The sequence below is a fragment of the Drosophila elegans genome, unplaced genomic scaffold, assembly GCF_018152505.1.
Source record: "Drosophila elegans isolate 14027-0461.03 unplaced genomic scaffold, ASM1815250v1 contig_349, whole genome shotgun sequence".
Lineage (NCBI taxonomy): Eukaryota > Metazoa > Arthropoda > Insecta > Diptera > Drosophilidae > Drosophila > Drosophila elegans.
Genome location: NW_024545729.1, coordinates 876,429 through 892,282, shown reverse-complemented (window position 1 = coordinate 892,282; position 15,854 = coordinate 876,429). Strand labels below are relative to the sequence as shown.

Sequence of the window (15,854 nt, the reverse complement as noted above, 5' to 3'; positions counted from 1 at the left end):
TACGGTTTATATTTGATTCAAATCGGACGAGTATGTCATAAGCTCCCTTAAAAAAAACCCGGAAAATTAAAAATATTAATTTTAACTCAACAAAAATTTGACATTTATTTACCGTAGGAAGTTTTTCCATGAAAACGACCCGTTTCTTAAAATGATCCAAAATCCCCGTATATGTGTGTGTTTTTTCCTGCCAGAGATACAGCAGAAATGCATTATGGCACTGACACCTGAATTTTCTACGCTTGCTTTTTTTTCCATTAATGTTTATGCAAAATAGATTTTAAATTTTTTGTTGTCGTCGTGGTATAATCGAAATATCGCTTAATTTTGGTATTTTCCGGTATTAATGATTTGTTCTGTGGAAGTCTGAGTTTCACATTTTTTAAAAATCCCAACGACCTTTCAGGTATGGACTGCGTGGGAAGAGGGCTGCACCGCAAAAACATCGGCTAATGCCCTCATTCCACAGAGTCTATCCGTTGGAAACGGTTGGAATTTTCAACATATGTGAAACTCCGATTTCCACAGAGCACATCCACCTTCCGATTTCAGCTAATCCGAACAGCTGTGGCTCGTTGAAACATAAACAAAAACGGTCCACCCTGAAAAACCGTTGGGATTTTTGAAAATAGTGAAACCCCGGTTTTTCCGAATTCAGCTGAGCTGAACAACAAATAAAAAAAGGTGGTCGACCTGTTGACTTTGTTTATGTTTAAACTAGCCACAGTGGAAATCGGAGTTTCACATTTTTTGAAAATTCCAGCCGTTTCCAACGGATGGACTGTGTGGAAAGAGGGCATAAGCAGTGTAACAGTCCCAGTTTATATGAAGATCGATGGAACTCGTTGTTGCGATTAGTAGTAGGCTGTAAATTCGGCTGTAATTCAGTAATTTTTAAGTATTTAAAAGTATTATTAAGTATATTAAGTATAATCTAGACGGCAATCGGGTGTTTTCCAAGTCTTAACGTCAGTACATACATCATTAGCATAGGAAAAACTTTCCACTTGTCAAAATTGTTTTTAGTTTTGCGATAATATCCATTTTCTTGGCGGGAAAATTAAATTTTGTGTTCTCTTCTTTTTTTAAGTCTGTTTATTTCGCCGATTAAGCCGATTAGCTATTTTTGCGTCAGCGGGCGCCTGTGTGAATGGGTCGGTTCAACTTTTTGGCTCCAACTCTTTTAAGTGACTGTGTACAGACGGTATTACTGTTTCGTGAGTTCCCTGCTTCCTTAAAATATACCAGATTTATTCCTTCAGTATTCAAAAATGTATTAAGAACAAGTTTGGTGTGGCACAAATTGTCGCGATCTGGTCACTCTTAACGTCAGTAATTTCTTATTTTTATATTATGCTATTTCGCGAGTTATGCTTATAAATATGTATTTTTACCAAGAATCCAAAACATTTTTGACTACGCTTACTCATAACTAATTTTCGAAGTTTGGAGTTCAACGACTAAGCACACAACTTACATCAGTAAATGCTTTGTTCATGAGTGTTGATAGTAACTATGTATACATAAAATTGTGAAACAGGATGATTTAAGTTGAGCACAAAAGGATTTCAAAACAAACAAGAAAATACATTTAGTGCTTGTGTTTGAAATGATCTCACCAGAGGCATCTGGCCCTGATTCGCGTATAATTCGGGAGTTCGAAACTCATGCATAAGTGCAATAGTGTGCGTGCGGGCTGTATTTGATGTGCATATGCCTGACTTTATTGGATGTGTTTGCAGGGAACCGCAGATAGCCAAGCGATGGCTTTTCTAATTAACCTAAGCATTTAGACGCCAAACCCATCCAAGGAAATTCGACTCAGGCAGGCACAACTAATTGTTCCATGTTGGCACACCTACAATGATGTCGACAACAATGCCCCGCAGTCCTGCCCAATCACAGCCTCAATTAAATAGCGATGCCTCAACAAGTGCATCCGGAGCTGGCGCTGGAGTAGGCATTGGGAATGGGAATGGGAATGGAGTGACAGGAACCAGCAGGAGCTCTCCAAAGACTATGAAGATCGAGCCCTTTTCCACTCTGTCTCCGGGTGAGTCGACCGCGCATTTATTTATAATTGCTGGAGTCCTAATACCAATTGGCTGTATTCCCAGATCAAATCAAAATAATGCCGGACGAAAGTGCAGAGAAAAACGGCCAATCATCAAGTAATGACAAGGGCAACGCCGATCCAGCTGGTGGCAGCGGGGGCGGAATGGGAGGCGGTGGCGCAGGTGGAGCAGGAGGTATTTCGGCCGACGCACAGCCATCGCAGTCGTCTTCCTTGGGCGCTGCCGGTCCGCCGATGCTCAGACAGAACTCCTCAAGCAGCATTAATTCGTGCCTGGTCGCCTCTCCAAACAACACCAGCGAACACTCGAACAGCAGCAGTGTGTCTGCAACGGTTGGCCTCACGCAAATGGTCGATGGCGAAGAGCAGGCGAAGAAAAAGAAGACCAGTGTGAAGAATGAGGATGGCGGTAAGGCAGTCTAAACATAAACTCAGACAGGCTCTGCCTCCCCTTTCGGAAGTCCTGCGATTTACGCTTAAACGCGAATAAACAACTTCTGAGAGCGAACTATTCGCCAATTTTCTCCTCCTTTAATGTTTATACCCTCTTAGAAAGTATTATAACTTCGGTCGAATGGTTAAAACGCACTGAATGAGACCTTTTCAACATAATTAAGTATATATATTCTTGATCAGCATCACTGTGCGTCTGTTCGTTTCTACGCAAACTAGTCCGTCAGTTTTAATGCAATCCGGATGAAACTTTCCCAAAAGTCTTCTTTCTTTAATAGGAAGCCTAGAAATCGGAACATTACGTTTTGGGCGACTATATGATTTGACTCCCATAGAAAAAATTAGTAAAGAAATTAAAAATTAGTTTAGCTTCTTTGTTTTAAATTGTTACCTACGAGAGGAGGTGCTGGTAATTACTATTTTATAATGTCGGTTTTATTTTTATGAAGATCGATCAAAGAAACCGATTACCTACCATAGGAATGATCAAAAAAGTTCTTGGAAAATCCACATTGCTACATAAACGCATTAAACATGAATATAGTCGTTTTATAAAATATTATATTCTCGTAAAAGCTTCAAGGGTATCTAAACCTTGGCTCGAATTGACCTAGTAGTCTGCCTGAACATCGTCTTTTATGAAAGTGTAACATTATGCCTCTCAACAGAAAAAGGACCTAATAAAGCGAAAGGTCTAGCCGCCGGCACAGGGTGCGGAACAGGGTCCGTCTCCAGTTTGTCCATGGGCATTGCTATTAAGGAAGAACCCTCCGACGTCCTGAGCAGCTTAGTGAATATGAAAAAGGAAGAAAGAGAAAACCACTCGCCAAACATGTCTCCAGTTGGGTTCGGTTCCATTGGTAATTCACAGGACAATTCCGCTACTACCGGTAAGTCAATTAATTAATCATCTTGTCTAAACTCATGTTGTAAGTTATTTGTATAAAAGTTATCAACCATGCTCTGGCTATCGATTAAAATTCTTAATTTTTTAGGTATCAACAATAGTATAGCTTTTACATTTTCTTTCAAAAATATAAATTCGAAAAAATCTCTATAATCTTACTTTAAACCCGCCGAGATTCATATACTTTTGACACAACAGAATTACCGAAGTTATTCAGCGGGTACATAAGGTAACTTGGTTTTATGGACAATTTATATTTCCTGTAATTAGAGGGCGGCAAAATACAGTTTCTTAGCAAGATAAGAAAATTGCTAATAGAACCTTAAAAATTTAAAACAAGAGAGAACGCTATAGTCGAGTTTCCCCGACTATTAGACACTCGTTACTCAGCCAATAAACTTAAAACTAAGTATTTCCCCTACAAAACAATCGAAGTTTAGGTGGCGCCATCTGTCGAAATGGATAGCCGGCGTACAGATTTCTCTGGGTAAACGTACACCAGGCCCCGGCGTAAAGAATAAAAAATTAAAAGAATAAAAAAAAATCCTTTCGGATCAAAAAATGGACTGAAAAAGCTAAAAAAAGCTCAGCAAAGTTTACTACAATAATACAAGTTGACGACGAAACATTCCCGATTCCTTTATATGCCACGTTTGTTGAACGCGGTCCAAAAACATTTATAGAGATTGTAGTTATAATATTACATTCTTAAATATTACTAATACATTTGTAGTGCAGATAATGATTAAATATAGTTGCAGGATGGCGGGTTAAATTTGAGTGGTTTTTCGTTTGTCAACAAGCCCAGCTGACTTACAGTAAGACCGTAAGAACAAAACTTCGATCTGGGACTAGTCTTATGAATCTAAGATCGGCGAATAAATACCAGAAAATAACATAGCTTTTCTATGTATCTCAGATGGTCTCTGGAGGAGCGATCGTCACGCCCAGCTAAAAATATGAAAAATGTTATCTTTGGCGGTTGAAATTTGCAGTGCAGAGTATTTCTCGGATCAAAAAATGGACCGAAAAAAACAAAAAACTCAGAAAACTCATCGGCAACAATAATGCCAATAGTTTCTTGATCCATTTCGATGTCACTTTTTTTGAAAAAAAAAACCCCTTTTAGATCTTTATAAATAAGCTCTTTATGCTTATTTGAAAGTCCATAAATCTGTGAAGAAAATTCATATTAGAGCTTTTTTAAGTAAAATGGAAACATGGGCCAAGGTTTATAGTCAAAAATAATTTATTTATGATCAGGTGTCAGAGCTGTGTTCTCCTGGACATTGTATTGATGTACTTTAATAAAAAATTGGATTTTAAGCAACAGTCGGCAGCAGTGCGTTCCGTCGTCTAGCTTGTGCGGCTTTTCCAACTTTTGTACCGCTGTGCACGCACCGAAAAACTCGTGCTTCTCAAATATTTGTTAATTTTTTGAAAAATGAGAAATCTGTGGCTGTAGCACTTTCCCAAATGCAATAAGAAAAATAAATGTTATTTATTTTAAGGAAAAAAACACAGAAAAAAAAGTTTTTTTATAACAAAAAAATATATTTAAAAAGTAATTGCTGAAGACATCGTCAAGGTTGCTCCTACCAATCATAAAGATAAATAGTAGGTGCTGTTTTTTTTAAATTGACCAAAGTTGACATATTAAACCTCAATATCTTCCGTAAAACTTCGAAATTCTGAAAAAACGCCCAAATGTTTTTTTTTGTTGCTGTGAAGTTGAAGGTACGATCGTCACGTTATCATTACCTCATCAAGATATATATATATATATATATATATATATATATATATATATATATATATATATATATATATATATATATATATATATATATATATATATATATGCGTTGTTTAATCGCCGAAACCAGACAACAACGCTAAAGGTACGTTAAGTTTGGTTCAACGCTTAGCTGGACCGACGCTTATAATAGCTTTAATAGTTTTCGAGATTAAGACGTTCATACGTCAAAACGTTTATGATTTTCAACGAACACTCTACTAGTAACGAGTATAATAATAATTATCCGATATTAAATTTAAAATTTGTTCCTAAAATCTTATGTACTGATTATGGTAAAAATGGAATATATAGAAATAGTTTTTGGCGGTGCTTTGTGAAACCACATAATTTAAAATTTGAGATAACAGGAGCATGGTTGAATATGTTTAGGTATACCTAATTAAAATTTGTACCTTTACTTTACTTAGTGAAAATAGAAAGAAATACAACCGAAAATATCACGGAAAAAAAGACATCATCCTCGGCGATAAATAATGATGAAATAGGAGACGGTAGCTGCAATCCGTTGACCGATATTATAAGTGAATCTTTAAGTAACCCGCCCATGTCAAGCATATTGGCTCTTGGAATGAATGCGTCTCATGTGAGTGCAGCAGGACCAGGAACAGCAGCAGCTGGAGTTGGTGGTCATCTGCCCGGCAATGGCAACACTTCGGGTGGTGGCAATTGCTTGGATTACATGCAACAGCAAAATCACATATTCGTGTTCTCAACTCAACTGGCAAACAAAGGGGCCGAATCTGTTCTGAGCGGTCAGTTCCAAACCATTATTGCGTACCACTGCACCCAGCCAGCGACAAAAAACTTTCTCGAAGACTTCTTTATGAAAAACCCCTTGAAGATGAACAAGTTGCAGCGGCACAGTAACTTGGGAATGCCCTGGCTAGGAATGGGACCGGGAGGGCCGATGGCACAAAGTGCACACAATTCTGTATCAAAGACAACACAGCAGCCGTCTCACTCAAAGTCTGTGAGCCTCTTGAAAACCCAGTTTAATCAAAATGAGATCGGCAAACGCAGTTCTGCCAATGCGCCCAGCAACACCTTTGTGGACCAGTCCGATCCCTTGGCCAATGAAAATGAACTGATGTGCTGGGAGAGCGGAGCCGGAAACAGCGGTGCCGGTGGTCCTGCACCAAATTCGCGAAACAATATAGACGGTATCAGCGCTTCCAGCGAGTCTCAGGCAATAAAGATACTAGAGGCTGCTGGTGTTGATTTGGGACAGGTCTCAAAGGGAGGCGATCAAAGTTTGACGCACGAAAACAACATCGTTTCGCTGCAAGGAGTTAAGGTTCCAGACGAAAACCTCACCCCACAACAGCGTCAGCACAGGGAAGAGCAGCTGGCAAAAATAAAGAAAATGAACCAATTTCTCTTTCCTGAAAATGACAATTCAGTGGGAGCCAACGTGAATTCACAGATGCCGAAAATACCGGGAGACCTGATTATGGGCATGCCGAGTGGAGGAGGAACTATAATAAATCCGCAGATGCGACAAATGCACTTGCCCGGAAACGTGAAGCCGGAGCTCCTAGCGGGGACTACAGGACTTTCCGAAGAGGTGATGCTCCCCGGTGATGTGATTTCGGATATTGGGGCTGTAATGGGATGTAGCAACAGTCAAAAGAGCGGCCTGCAATGTGGACCCGGGGCTGTAAGTGGAGCTTCTGCGGGCGCGCTAAATGTGAATATACATTGCTCAAGCTCTGGTGCTCCCAATAGCAGTATGATGGGGAACTCAACCGACATGATGGCTTCGTTTGGCAACACGAGCTGCAACGTGAACGTCATCGGATCGGTTCCAGACATGTCTAAAGAACTCCCAAATCAAGACAACCTGACGCATCCACACCAAGGGGGGGTGGCTCAAATGGAGTGGTCGAAGATCCAACAGCAATTCTTCGAGGACCGGCTCAAAGGGGGCAAGGCCAGGCAAGCTGCGGGACCTGTCGCCCCGCCGCAGCCGCCACCTGGTAATCCTGGTAATGGTGGCAATCCGTCAAACAACCAAGTGCGCTCTCTGCAGGGACCCCCACCGCCATACCATTCCACCCAGCGATCTGCTTCAGTGCCCATAGCTACTCAATCGCCGAATCCGTCGAGTCCGAACAACCTGTCTCTGCCCTCACCGCGCACAACTAGCGCAGTGATGGGTTTGCCCACCAACTCACCCATCATGGATGGTACGGCATCACTGTCCGGATCGGCTCCCCCGGCAATCACGTCATCCTCGCAGGCAGGCACCACGGGAGTGCTCTCCGCAAACAAGAACTGTTTTCAGGGGGACACCCCATCGCCGTCGAATCAGAATCGGAACCGAAACAGCGGATCATCAGGCGTTCCCACTCATAATTTGAACAGCAACCCGAGTACACCGCTGTCCCATTTATCCCCAAAGGAATTGGAGTCGTTCGGTCAGTCTTCTGCTGGTAATTCAAACATTGTTTTATTTTTACAACAAAATGTTTAAACTCTTGTCTACCGTATAAGGTATTATAGTTTCGCTCAGAGGTTTGTAATGCAGTCAAGTGACTAATTTGTAAAATAGTTTTTTTTTCGAGTTATTCGCGTATTTTTCGTTATTGTTAAATTTGTTTTATATTTTTTTTATATGATTTCGGACCTATACTACAAGTTTTAGCTAAATCAGATTCCAGTATTGTATAACAATCTATATTGTATAACAGTATATCTGTCTGTTATATTGGTCATAACGTTCCATGCACCTTGTTCGTGCAGTCTGAAAGCTATCAACATATAAAACTCCAAATATTGTGGCTGCCATAAATCAAATGGTAAATTGAGCTAAGTTATTATATTTTTTTGTCTGCTTTCGTTTGACGAAACTAGCTATCTTGTGTAAATCAATCCGTTTGTCCGGCTGACCATCTCTCAAGCAAAACTATTTGATCGACGATTACAACAATTTTTAATTTAAAATATTATTTTTGTTAGTTCGTCAAGCTAGTTTTACAAATATCAAGTGTTTAAGGTAAAAAGTACATATTGCGTTCTGATCAAAAAATGTTCTGATCAAAAACTTAAAAACTTGAAATGGTTCTAACAAAGCTTTTCTTACAGGTGATAACATAAAAAGTAGACGGCCAAGCCCACAAGGTCAACGGTCGCCAGGAAATGGTCTCATAGAGGCAAATATAGAAGCTAGATTTGCTAACTCCAGTCCTGGCGTGATTTTTAATCCACACCCGCATATGCAAAGCAATACGAATTCAGCATTAAATGCCTATAAAATAGGCACTCCCAATATGCAGATGGAGGTATAACACTTTAGTTAGTTTTACTTACTTACTTACTTATCAATATTCCTACGGTTCTTCTACAGCGTCAAGCTTCGCAAGGAGGATCCGGACAGTTTGCTCGGCGTTCCGATAATATTCCTCTGAATCCAAACAGCGGCAATCGACCTCCGCCGAATAAGATGGCACAGAACTTCGATCCAATCTCTTCACTGGCGCAGATGTCCCAACAACTAACCAGCAGTGTGTCCAGTATGGGGAGTCCAGCCGGCACTGGAGGAATGGCTATGATGGGCGGTTCGGGATCGGTGGACATTAATATCGAGCATGCAATGATTTCGGCGGGATTGGATGGACCAGGAATGGATGCCCTTAATCAGAACAACTGCAATCCAATGAATGCCGTGATGAACTCTATGGGTCAGCGAATGCTAAATCCTAAGATGTGCGTTCCAGGCGGACCAAACGGAGCTCCTGGCTTCAACCCAAACTCACCCAATGGAGGGTTAAGAGAGAGTCCCTTGGGTCCCGGTCCCGGTCCAGTTCCTGGTCCTGGTCCTGGACAAGCAAACTCTCCAAACTTCCCAGGCGTTGTGCCCCCTGGTGCCAGAATGATGGGTCGAATGCCAGTCAGCTTTGGTTCGAATTTCAATCCCAACATACAGGTGAGGGCGAGTACACCAAACACCATTCAGTACATGCCAGTGAGGCCGCAGAACGCCAACAACAACAACAACAACAATGGAGTTAGCAACGTGCGAATGCCACCTAGTCTGGAGTTTCTGCAGAGGTACGCTCATCCCCAAATGGCTGCCGTGGGAAATGGTTCCCCGGTATGTCCACCCTCTGGGGACAGTGGTCCGGGAATGTCCGGAATGATGGTTGGATCAGGATCAGGAGCCATGCTGATGAACTCTCCCGGCGAGCAGCACCAGAACAAGATCACAAACAACCCTGGAGCTGGCAACGGCATTAACTTTTTCCAGAACTGCAATCAGCTGGCTATCATGGACGAAGAGGGAGGCTTGGCCGGCCACGACGTGCCAATGAATATGGGGCAGTCGTCCATGATACGCGGAATGCGCCCGCATGGCATGCGACCACATACAATGGGCCCACGCATGCAGGCCTCAGTCAACAGGCAGATTCAGTTTGCACATGCCTCAGATGGCCTGGACTGCGGCGGGGACCCCACGGCCTTTTTCAACAACGCTGCCTGCAACAGCACCGGACCAGGCATGTTTGCAGCCTCGCAACAATCGAATCAGTCCAAGCCTCAGCACCTTAAAACCATGCCCAGCGGAATATGTCAAAATCAGACTGGAATGGGAGTAGGCCCTGCAGTGGCGCAGGGCCAGATGCTGCAGGGGCAAGGGCAAGGGCAAGGGCAGGGGCAAGGGCAGGGTCAGGGTCAGTCCTTAATTGGACCCAGCAATAATAATTTAATGTCAGCTTCCGGAAATGTTGGTGCTACGAACGGCGTTTCTGGCATTAACTTCGTGGGTCCCTCATCGAATGATCTGAAGTACGCGCAGCAATATCACAGCTTCCAACAGCAGTTGTACGCAACCAACACCAGAAGCCAGCAACAACAACAGATGCACCAGCAGCAGCATGGCAATATGATCACTATGCCGCCCAACTTATCACCAAATCCAGCGTTCTTTGTGAATAAATGAACACTTGTAAAGCTGCCGCCCTCGCCATGTATCGTTTACTAGTCTCCGAGATAAGACATCCATCTCTAAATAAGATTTTTACTAAGCTTATTACCGTAGATGTTTTTGCAAAGGAGAAAATAAACATTTGTAAATGCAATTACAATTACAACATTAGTAACGAAATACTTTATTTGCAACATTTCGACGAGCCACATTCAAGTAAAATCTAGCATCCCATTCGTTTAGACAGGTTTGGATCTGTATTTGGATACATGTTTGAACACGATAGGTAATCGCTTTGCGAATATGTACAAATATTTAAACATCGAAAATTTAGTTATTTGCAGCTATTTTTCTGTTATTAATTAATATGTACGCTGCTCTCTGTGTTAAATGCAATTAAGAAAATATACATATGTAAAACGCTATTAATATATATTATTCTCAACTTTATTATAACCCATGTTAAGAGAACTGTAAATTCTTCCATTAAAAAGATAATGAAAAACATTACATCCTTTTTTGCTCCATTTGGATGAAAGAACAATATTGTCTAAAATATAACGCAAAAGCTTTGGATGCTTCTGTTCCGTTTCTCCGTGCTTTGGATTCGATTCTAGCTGTGGCCCACAAAAAATAATGGTTTTGAAATAGCTATAAAAAAGTGCATATTTATACCCTTGCAGAGAGTATTTTAATTTCAGTTAGAAATTTGCCTATTAAGTATAGATATTCCTAATCAGCATCACTAGGAGAGTCAATCTAGCCATTTTTTTTTTGTGTATGTGCAAATAACGTTTTTACCCTGTTTTCAGGTGAATTATAAGGTCTACATACATACATATTTAGTGCGTCACAAATGTCTCCATTACTCCGATGCAAAGTTTTGGCTGAAATAAAAATACACTCTGCAATGTCAATAGTAGTAGGTAGCCTTTTGTAAAACCTATTTTCAAGGTTTTATAACGCCGAAAGCTTGAGGCAGTCGAAACACACGTATGTAAATTGTAGAGGCATATTTAAATTTAAATTTAAACTCACTTTTGTCAATCACGGACTATTCCCTCAAAACAGTTATCTATTATTGATTTATATTTACATTATGTTGCTATCAAAAATTTCAAAATGCAATATATAGTTTTATATTTGGTTTTTTTTGTGCCCTATTTTCATTCATTTTAAGCAAACAAGAGTAAATTTATCTATTGTTCCATTAAGAGGGGTTTATGAGATTTCTAAAGCACTATTTAATATTAAAAATATTTTTTTTATGGAACGACGGCGCCCGGCAGACCTGTGGATTATTGGCCGTGATAGACACGGACGCCTTCTTTAAGATCACCAAAACACTGACAAATGACCTGCCCTGGAAAGAGAGCACTTCAATAGAATTTTGCTTATTGATGTTTCGGCCCCGGCGGTATTTTATCGAATGGTATTTTTTTTACCCAATTTCGTCTAGTATTTTTACTATGCGTTATCGTGTTCGGTCCATTTTCTTCATTCATTGCTTAATCGTTATACGTGCCTTGCTCGCACTTACGTAAAATCGTGCAGTTAAAAAATGGGCAATGAGCTCTCGCCCTTAAACTTGCAAACTTTTGGGCAAAAGTCCGTTTATTTTTTTTTGAGCACATTAATAAAAACATAATGGGGCCCTTTTAAATATACATTGAGCTAAGTTATGTTAATATTTCAAAGAATTTCACTGAATTTATTTTTTTGTTTAATGTTTTTAGAGAACAATTTCATGCAAAATTTAAAAAAAAATAAAAAAATCTTGTGAAAAGAGATTAATACTTAGCTGATCGAATTTCCTGTAAAGTCATTGAAGTTGATTAAAATGCCAAGTAAAAAATTTAATTTACCAGGATTTCTTTCTTATTTATAAAATATCGACAAACACTTAAAAATTTCATAATTTTTTTCGCAATTGGAAACTTTGCTTTAGAATTACTTTATGGGTACCCTCTGAAAATGAAGTGATTCCCCTAAAAATAAGTTGTTTGATCATTAATTACCAAAATCACCCCCGATTTCGCGCGGTTTTGCTTTAGTTTTCGAGAATCGCGCTTTTAAGTATGAACTTAATTTGAAGGAGAGGCAGTTTTGAATGTTTTATGCAGCCCACTGAAGCCCAAAAGTATGCTGCATCTTCACATACTTATAAAATATGTAGCCAATATATATAATAATGCATACACTGAATAGCCGTTTGATGTCATCATAAAGCATTTTAAATATTTAAATAACAGATAAATGTTTTTTAAACTTTTTTATAGACAGGAATTGGTAATAGCAAGCAGAAGGCACAACACCAATACCTTCATTTCTGTATGGAAGTTCGGAAAAATGGTCCCACTCTAAGCGAATTCAACCCAATATCTTTACTTCCCTTTCTGTCTAAAATTTTTGAAAATCTTCTGGCTGCTCAAATTCAACCTTTCCTTGACAATAGTTAACTGCTAAGTCATAAGCAATCTGGCTTTAGAAAACAGTGGAGTTTTACTAGTGCCATTATTGATGTTGTTGAAGATATACGTTCAAGACCCTTCTTGTAAGGAAGTTAGGCTTATTAGGGTTTTCAAATGATCTTCTAACATGGATTTTGTGATATCTAAGTGGTAGGTCACAACGAGTCCTCTTTAAAAGCTCCGTCTCTAAAATAATCCAAGTTATTTCAGGCGTCCCACAAGGGACGCCTCTCCTTACACTATTTATAAAAGATCTGCCTATAGTTCGTGTCCTTATGTACGCAGATGACGTCAAGTTATGCCTGCAACATAGCGATATTTCCCTGTGTTCAGACTTACAAAGGGACCTTAATGCTTTTCAAACATGGTTGGACTTAAATAGGACTAAATGCAAAGTAATTGAATTTTATCGGGTCAACCCACATTATGCCAAGTATACGTTAGGTGGTTGTGAGTTGACTAGAATTAGACATATTAATGACCTTGGCGTCCTTTTGGACCCTAAACTTACATTTTCTGACCATTTTTCGTCCATGGTGAATTAAGCCAGGGGAGAGCTTGGATTTATAAATAGGTGGTCTAAGGAATTTGATGATCCATATGTCACAAAAACTTTGTTCATCTCATTAGTTCGTTCAATTCTGGAGTGTTGCTCACCGGTTTGGAGTCACCAATATAGTGTACATACTGACCGGATCGAATCTGTGCAAAAGAACTTTATACTATTTGCTCTGCAAGTTCTTAATTAAGATGCAAACCTTATCTTACCATCTTACCCTAGTAGACTTATTCTAATTTGTTCAACCACTTTGGCTAATCGTATTACTTTTATTCGAAAACTTATTCACGGAGAAGTGGAGAGTCCCGAATTACTGGGTCGCCTATACAATTACTAGGAACTATATTCCCTGTATCTTAAGCCATTGTCGATGAAACTATGATATGCATGAGCGTACTTTGTAATGACTACAACAAACTCTATCACATCATTTCTGCTACCGACTCCTTACCAATCCTTACCAATCTCTTACTAATCACGAAATTAGTATGTAGTACTTTGATTCGTATGTATTTTGAACTTGTCCGTCCGTTCCTTTTCGTGTCCGCCTTCTTTCACCTCTCGCGATCACGTTTTGAACAACACCCTGGCCACTTCTTTCTACTGACCATAGTGCATCAACGTCCTAATAAAGACTTGGTAATAACTGGATCACATCTTGGACTTTACTTGATCACGGCAAGGCCTTCGATACCGTCAATCATGGCATTCTACTTGTATGTTCTAAGTTAAAAAATCTTTTTTACTTCTCTGCAGTTAGACTTTTGTTTCAAAAAGTGTTTGCAATTTTGTAATAAAGCATTTATTATAATGATATATAATGATAAAGTCAAAACAAAAACTCGTGATGTAGTTATTCTTCACGATTGATTTTTAAAGCATTTTTATAACTTACACTACACTTTTGTTAGATTAGTCTGGCTTACTCTAGCATATGGTTATTTTAGAATATTATTTATTAAGTCTCCATAATCTGTTTTTAATTTTTTCATTGTTATGATGAATTCCGATAAATTCAAGACTGTCTGAAATACAATTTTTATACTAAGTATAAATAGCTTAATAAATTAGACTTTTGAGAATTCGCTTAGAGATATCCTTTTCGATATGCGACTGCTACTGCATTTTGCTTAGAAGGTGGGGAGGTATTGCTGGTAGAGATGACGTGACTGGTCCTCGAAAGACTTCTGGAAATAAATAACAATAATGATTAAACAAATTTTAAATCTGGTATTGATTTTAGTCAAAATTTCAGAATCACATCCCAATAATCCGTAACTGAAAATTGCCTGCCCACCCATACACGTTTACTAATAGCTAACACTGTGACACTATTAGTAAAAACAAAATTAAAGTACTATTTAATTGCATAGCCAGGTATATATTTAACCTACCACATAGGTATCACGTATCCGTATTTTCACAGAAAATATTCAATATCTCACTAAATGAATGGATAAAGATGCAAATCTTAATTTTCTGCAAAAAATTTTTTTTCAAAAAGAACCTCGTATCCTTTCGAAAAACTGCAGTTTACGACCTCTAGAAGAGCAAACAATCTAACTTGCACAGGACCTAGATCACTGACATCCGAAAGACAATTTTTAATTAATGCTATTCGATCATGGAATCAGCTCCCCAACCATCTTAAAAATATTAGCAGTGCCACGCAATTCAAGATAAAATTATTCACACACCTTAAAAATACTATGTATTACGTCTAAGGTTAGTTTTTTTTTTTAAATTAGTTTTAAGTATCAAGTAACATTTTTTTTTAATCTGACTAACTTTCGATTTATTTAACTTATTTAAATAAAGCACAATTAACTTGGTTGGGATATAAATTTTTAGCTACTTGCGATGATTGTATTAGCTGTACCGAAAAAACTGCGTTTTTTCAATGAGAACGTGGCATCAAAATGGCAGGTGGAAAAAAACTTCAAAATTTATCATTAGTCGATGGTTGCTTTATCTTTTTTTATATTAACAGCAAAAACAAAGGAAACAAACTTGTTTATCAACTTTTTCTTTTTTTGTCGTGGTGGACCTTTTCCTGGAAATGCCAATATACAAATTGAAGAAGTCCTTGTCTCTTTTGGCGAAAAAAATCGAAAAAGTTGTGCATAGCCCAAACAGATGGTAATCGCTTGGGTCGATGTCCGGACTTTAAGCTGGTATGCATTTAATCATCCCAACCAAGCTCCCGTAGCCTGTTACGATTCACCAAAGATCCTGGCACACAGTTTCCTTACGAGTCACTATGGCTGGCCGCTTCTGTCAATCGCTTTAGTTGTTGACAGCAGTGGTTAAAATATATGGTTTAGCGATAGAGCAGCACTTCATAGTGGACGATTCCTTTGATATCCCACTACACACTTAGCAAAACCTTCCTAGCCATTAGTCCTGGCTTTGCCTCCGTTTGGGACGACTCGACGTCCTTCAACCCGGATATTTTACGGTTGGTGTTCTCATATGGGATCCAGTTTTCATCGTCAATAACAAACCGAATCCAAAACTCACTCAAGCTTGTTTCGGCACAGATTAATATGCTTCTAATGGTCACATGACGAACTTGACCCACTAATTCCACGATTTTATTGGTATCAACGGTCACTAGTCGACCGGCTGATTTGGGTATTCCGTGTTT

General features: G+C 39.2%; 1 protein-coding gene across 2 annotated transcripts; it reads left to right on the top strand.

Moving 5' to 3' along the window:
- Positions 1 to 1,299: 1,299 nt before the first annotated feature.
- On the top strand, positions 1,300 to 10,684 carry LOC108145293 (protein BCL9 homolog). Of its 2 annotated transcripts, XM_041708616.1 has the most exons (7): positions 1,300 to 1,685; positions 1,743 to 2,053; positions 2,118 to 2,483; positions 3,196 to 3,417; positions 5,661 to 7,685; positions 8,338 to 8,534; positions 8,600 to 10,684. In XM_041708616.1, the coding sequence occupies exons 2-7, from the start codon at positions 1,864 to 1,866 to the stop codon at positions 10,190 to 10,192; spliced, it is 4,593 nt and encodes a 1,530-aa protein (XP_041564550.1). In that variant the 5' UTR covers positions 1,300 to 1,685; positions 1,743 to 1,863; the 3' UTR covers positions 10,193 to 10,684. The 2 variants fall into 2 exon arrangements, with proteins under 2 accessions (XP_041564550.1, XP_017126101.1); XM_017270612.2 differs by having other exon boundaries at positions 1,300 to 2,053; positions 5,661 to 7,670.
- Positions 10,685 to 15,854: the final 5,170 nt, after the last annotated feature.

Excerpts from the sequence above, each read along its gene's own strand:
- LOC108145293 (XM_041708616.1), top strand. The coding sequence starts at position 1,864 with ATGATGTCGACAACAATGCCCCGCAGTCCTGCCCAATCACAGCCTCAA. Across the intron at positions 2,054-2,117 it reads CTTTTCCACTCTGTCTCCGG|ATCAAATCAAAATAATGCCG; the intron begins GTGAGTCGACCG and ends CTGTATTCCCAG. Across the intron at positions 8,535-8,599 it reads CTCCCAATATGCAGATGGAG|CGTCAAGCTTCGCAAGGAGG; the intron begins GTATAACACTTT and ends GTTCTTCTACAG.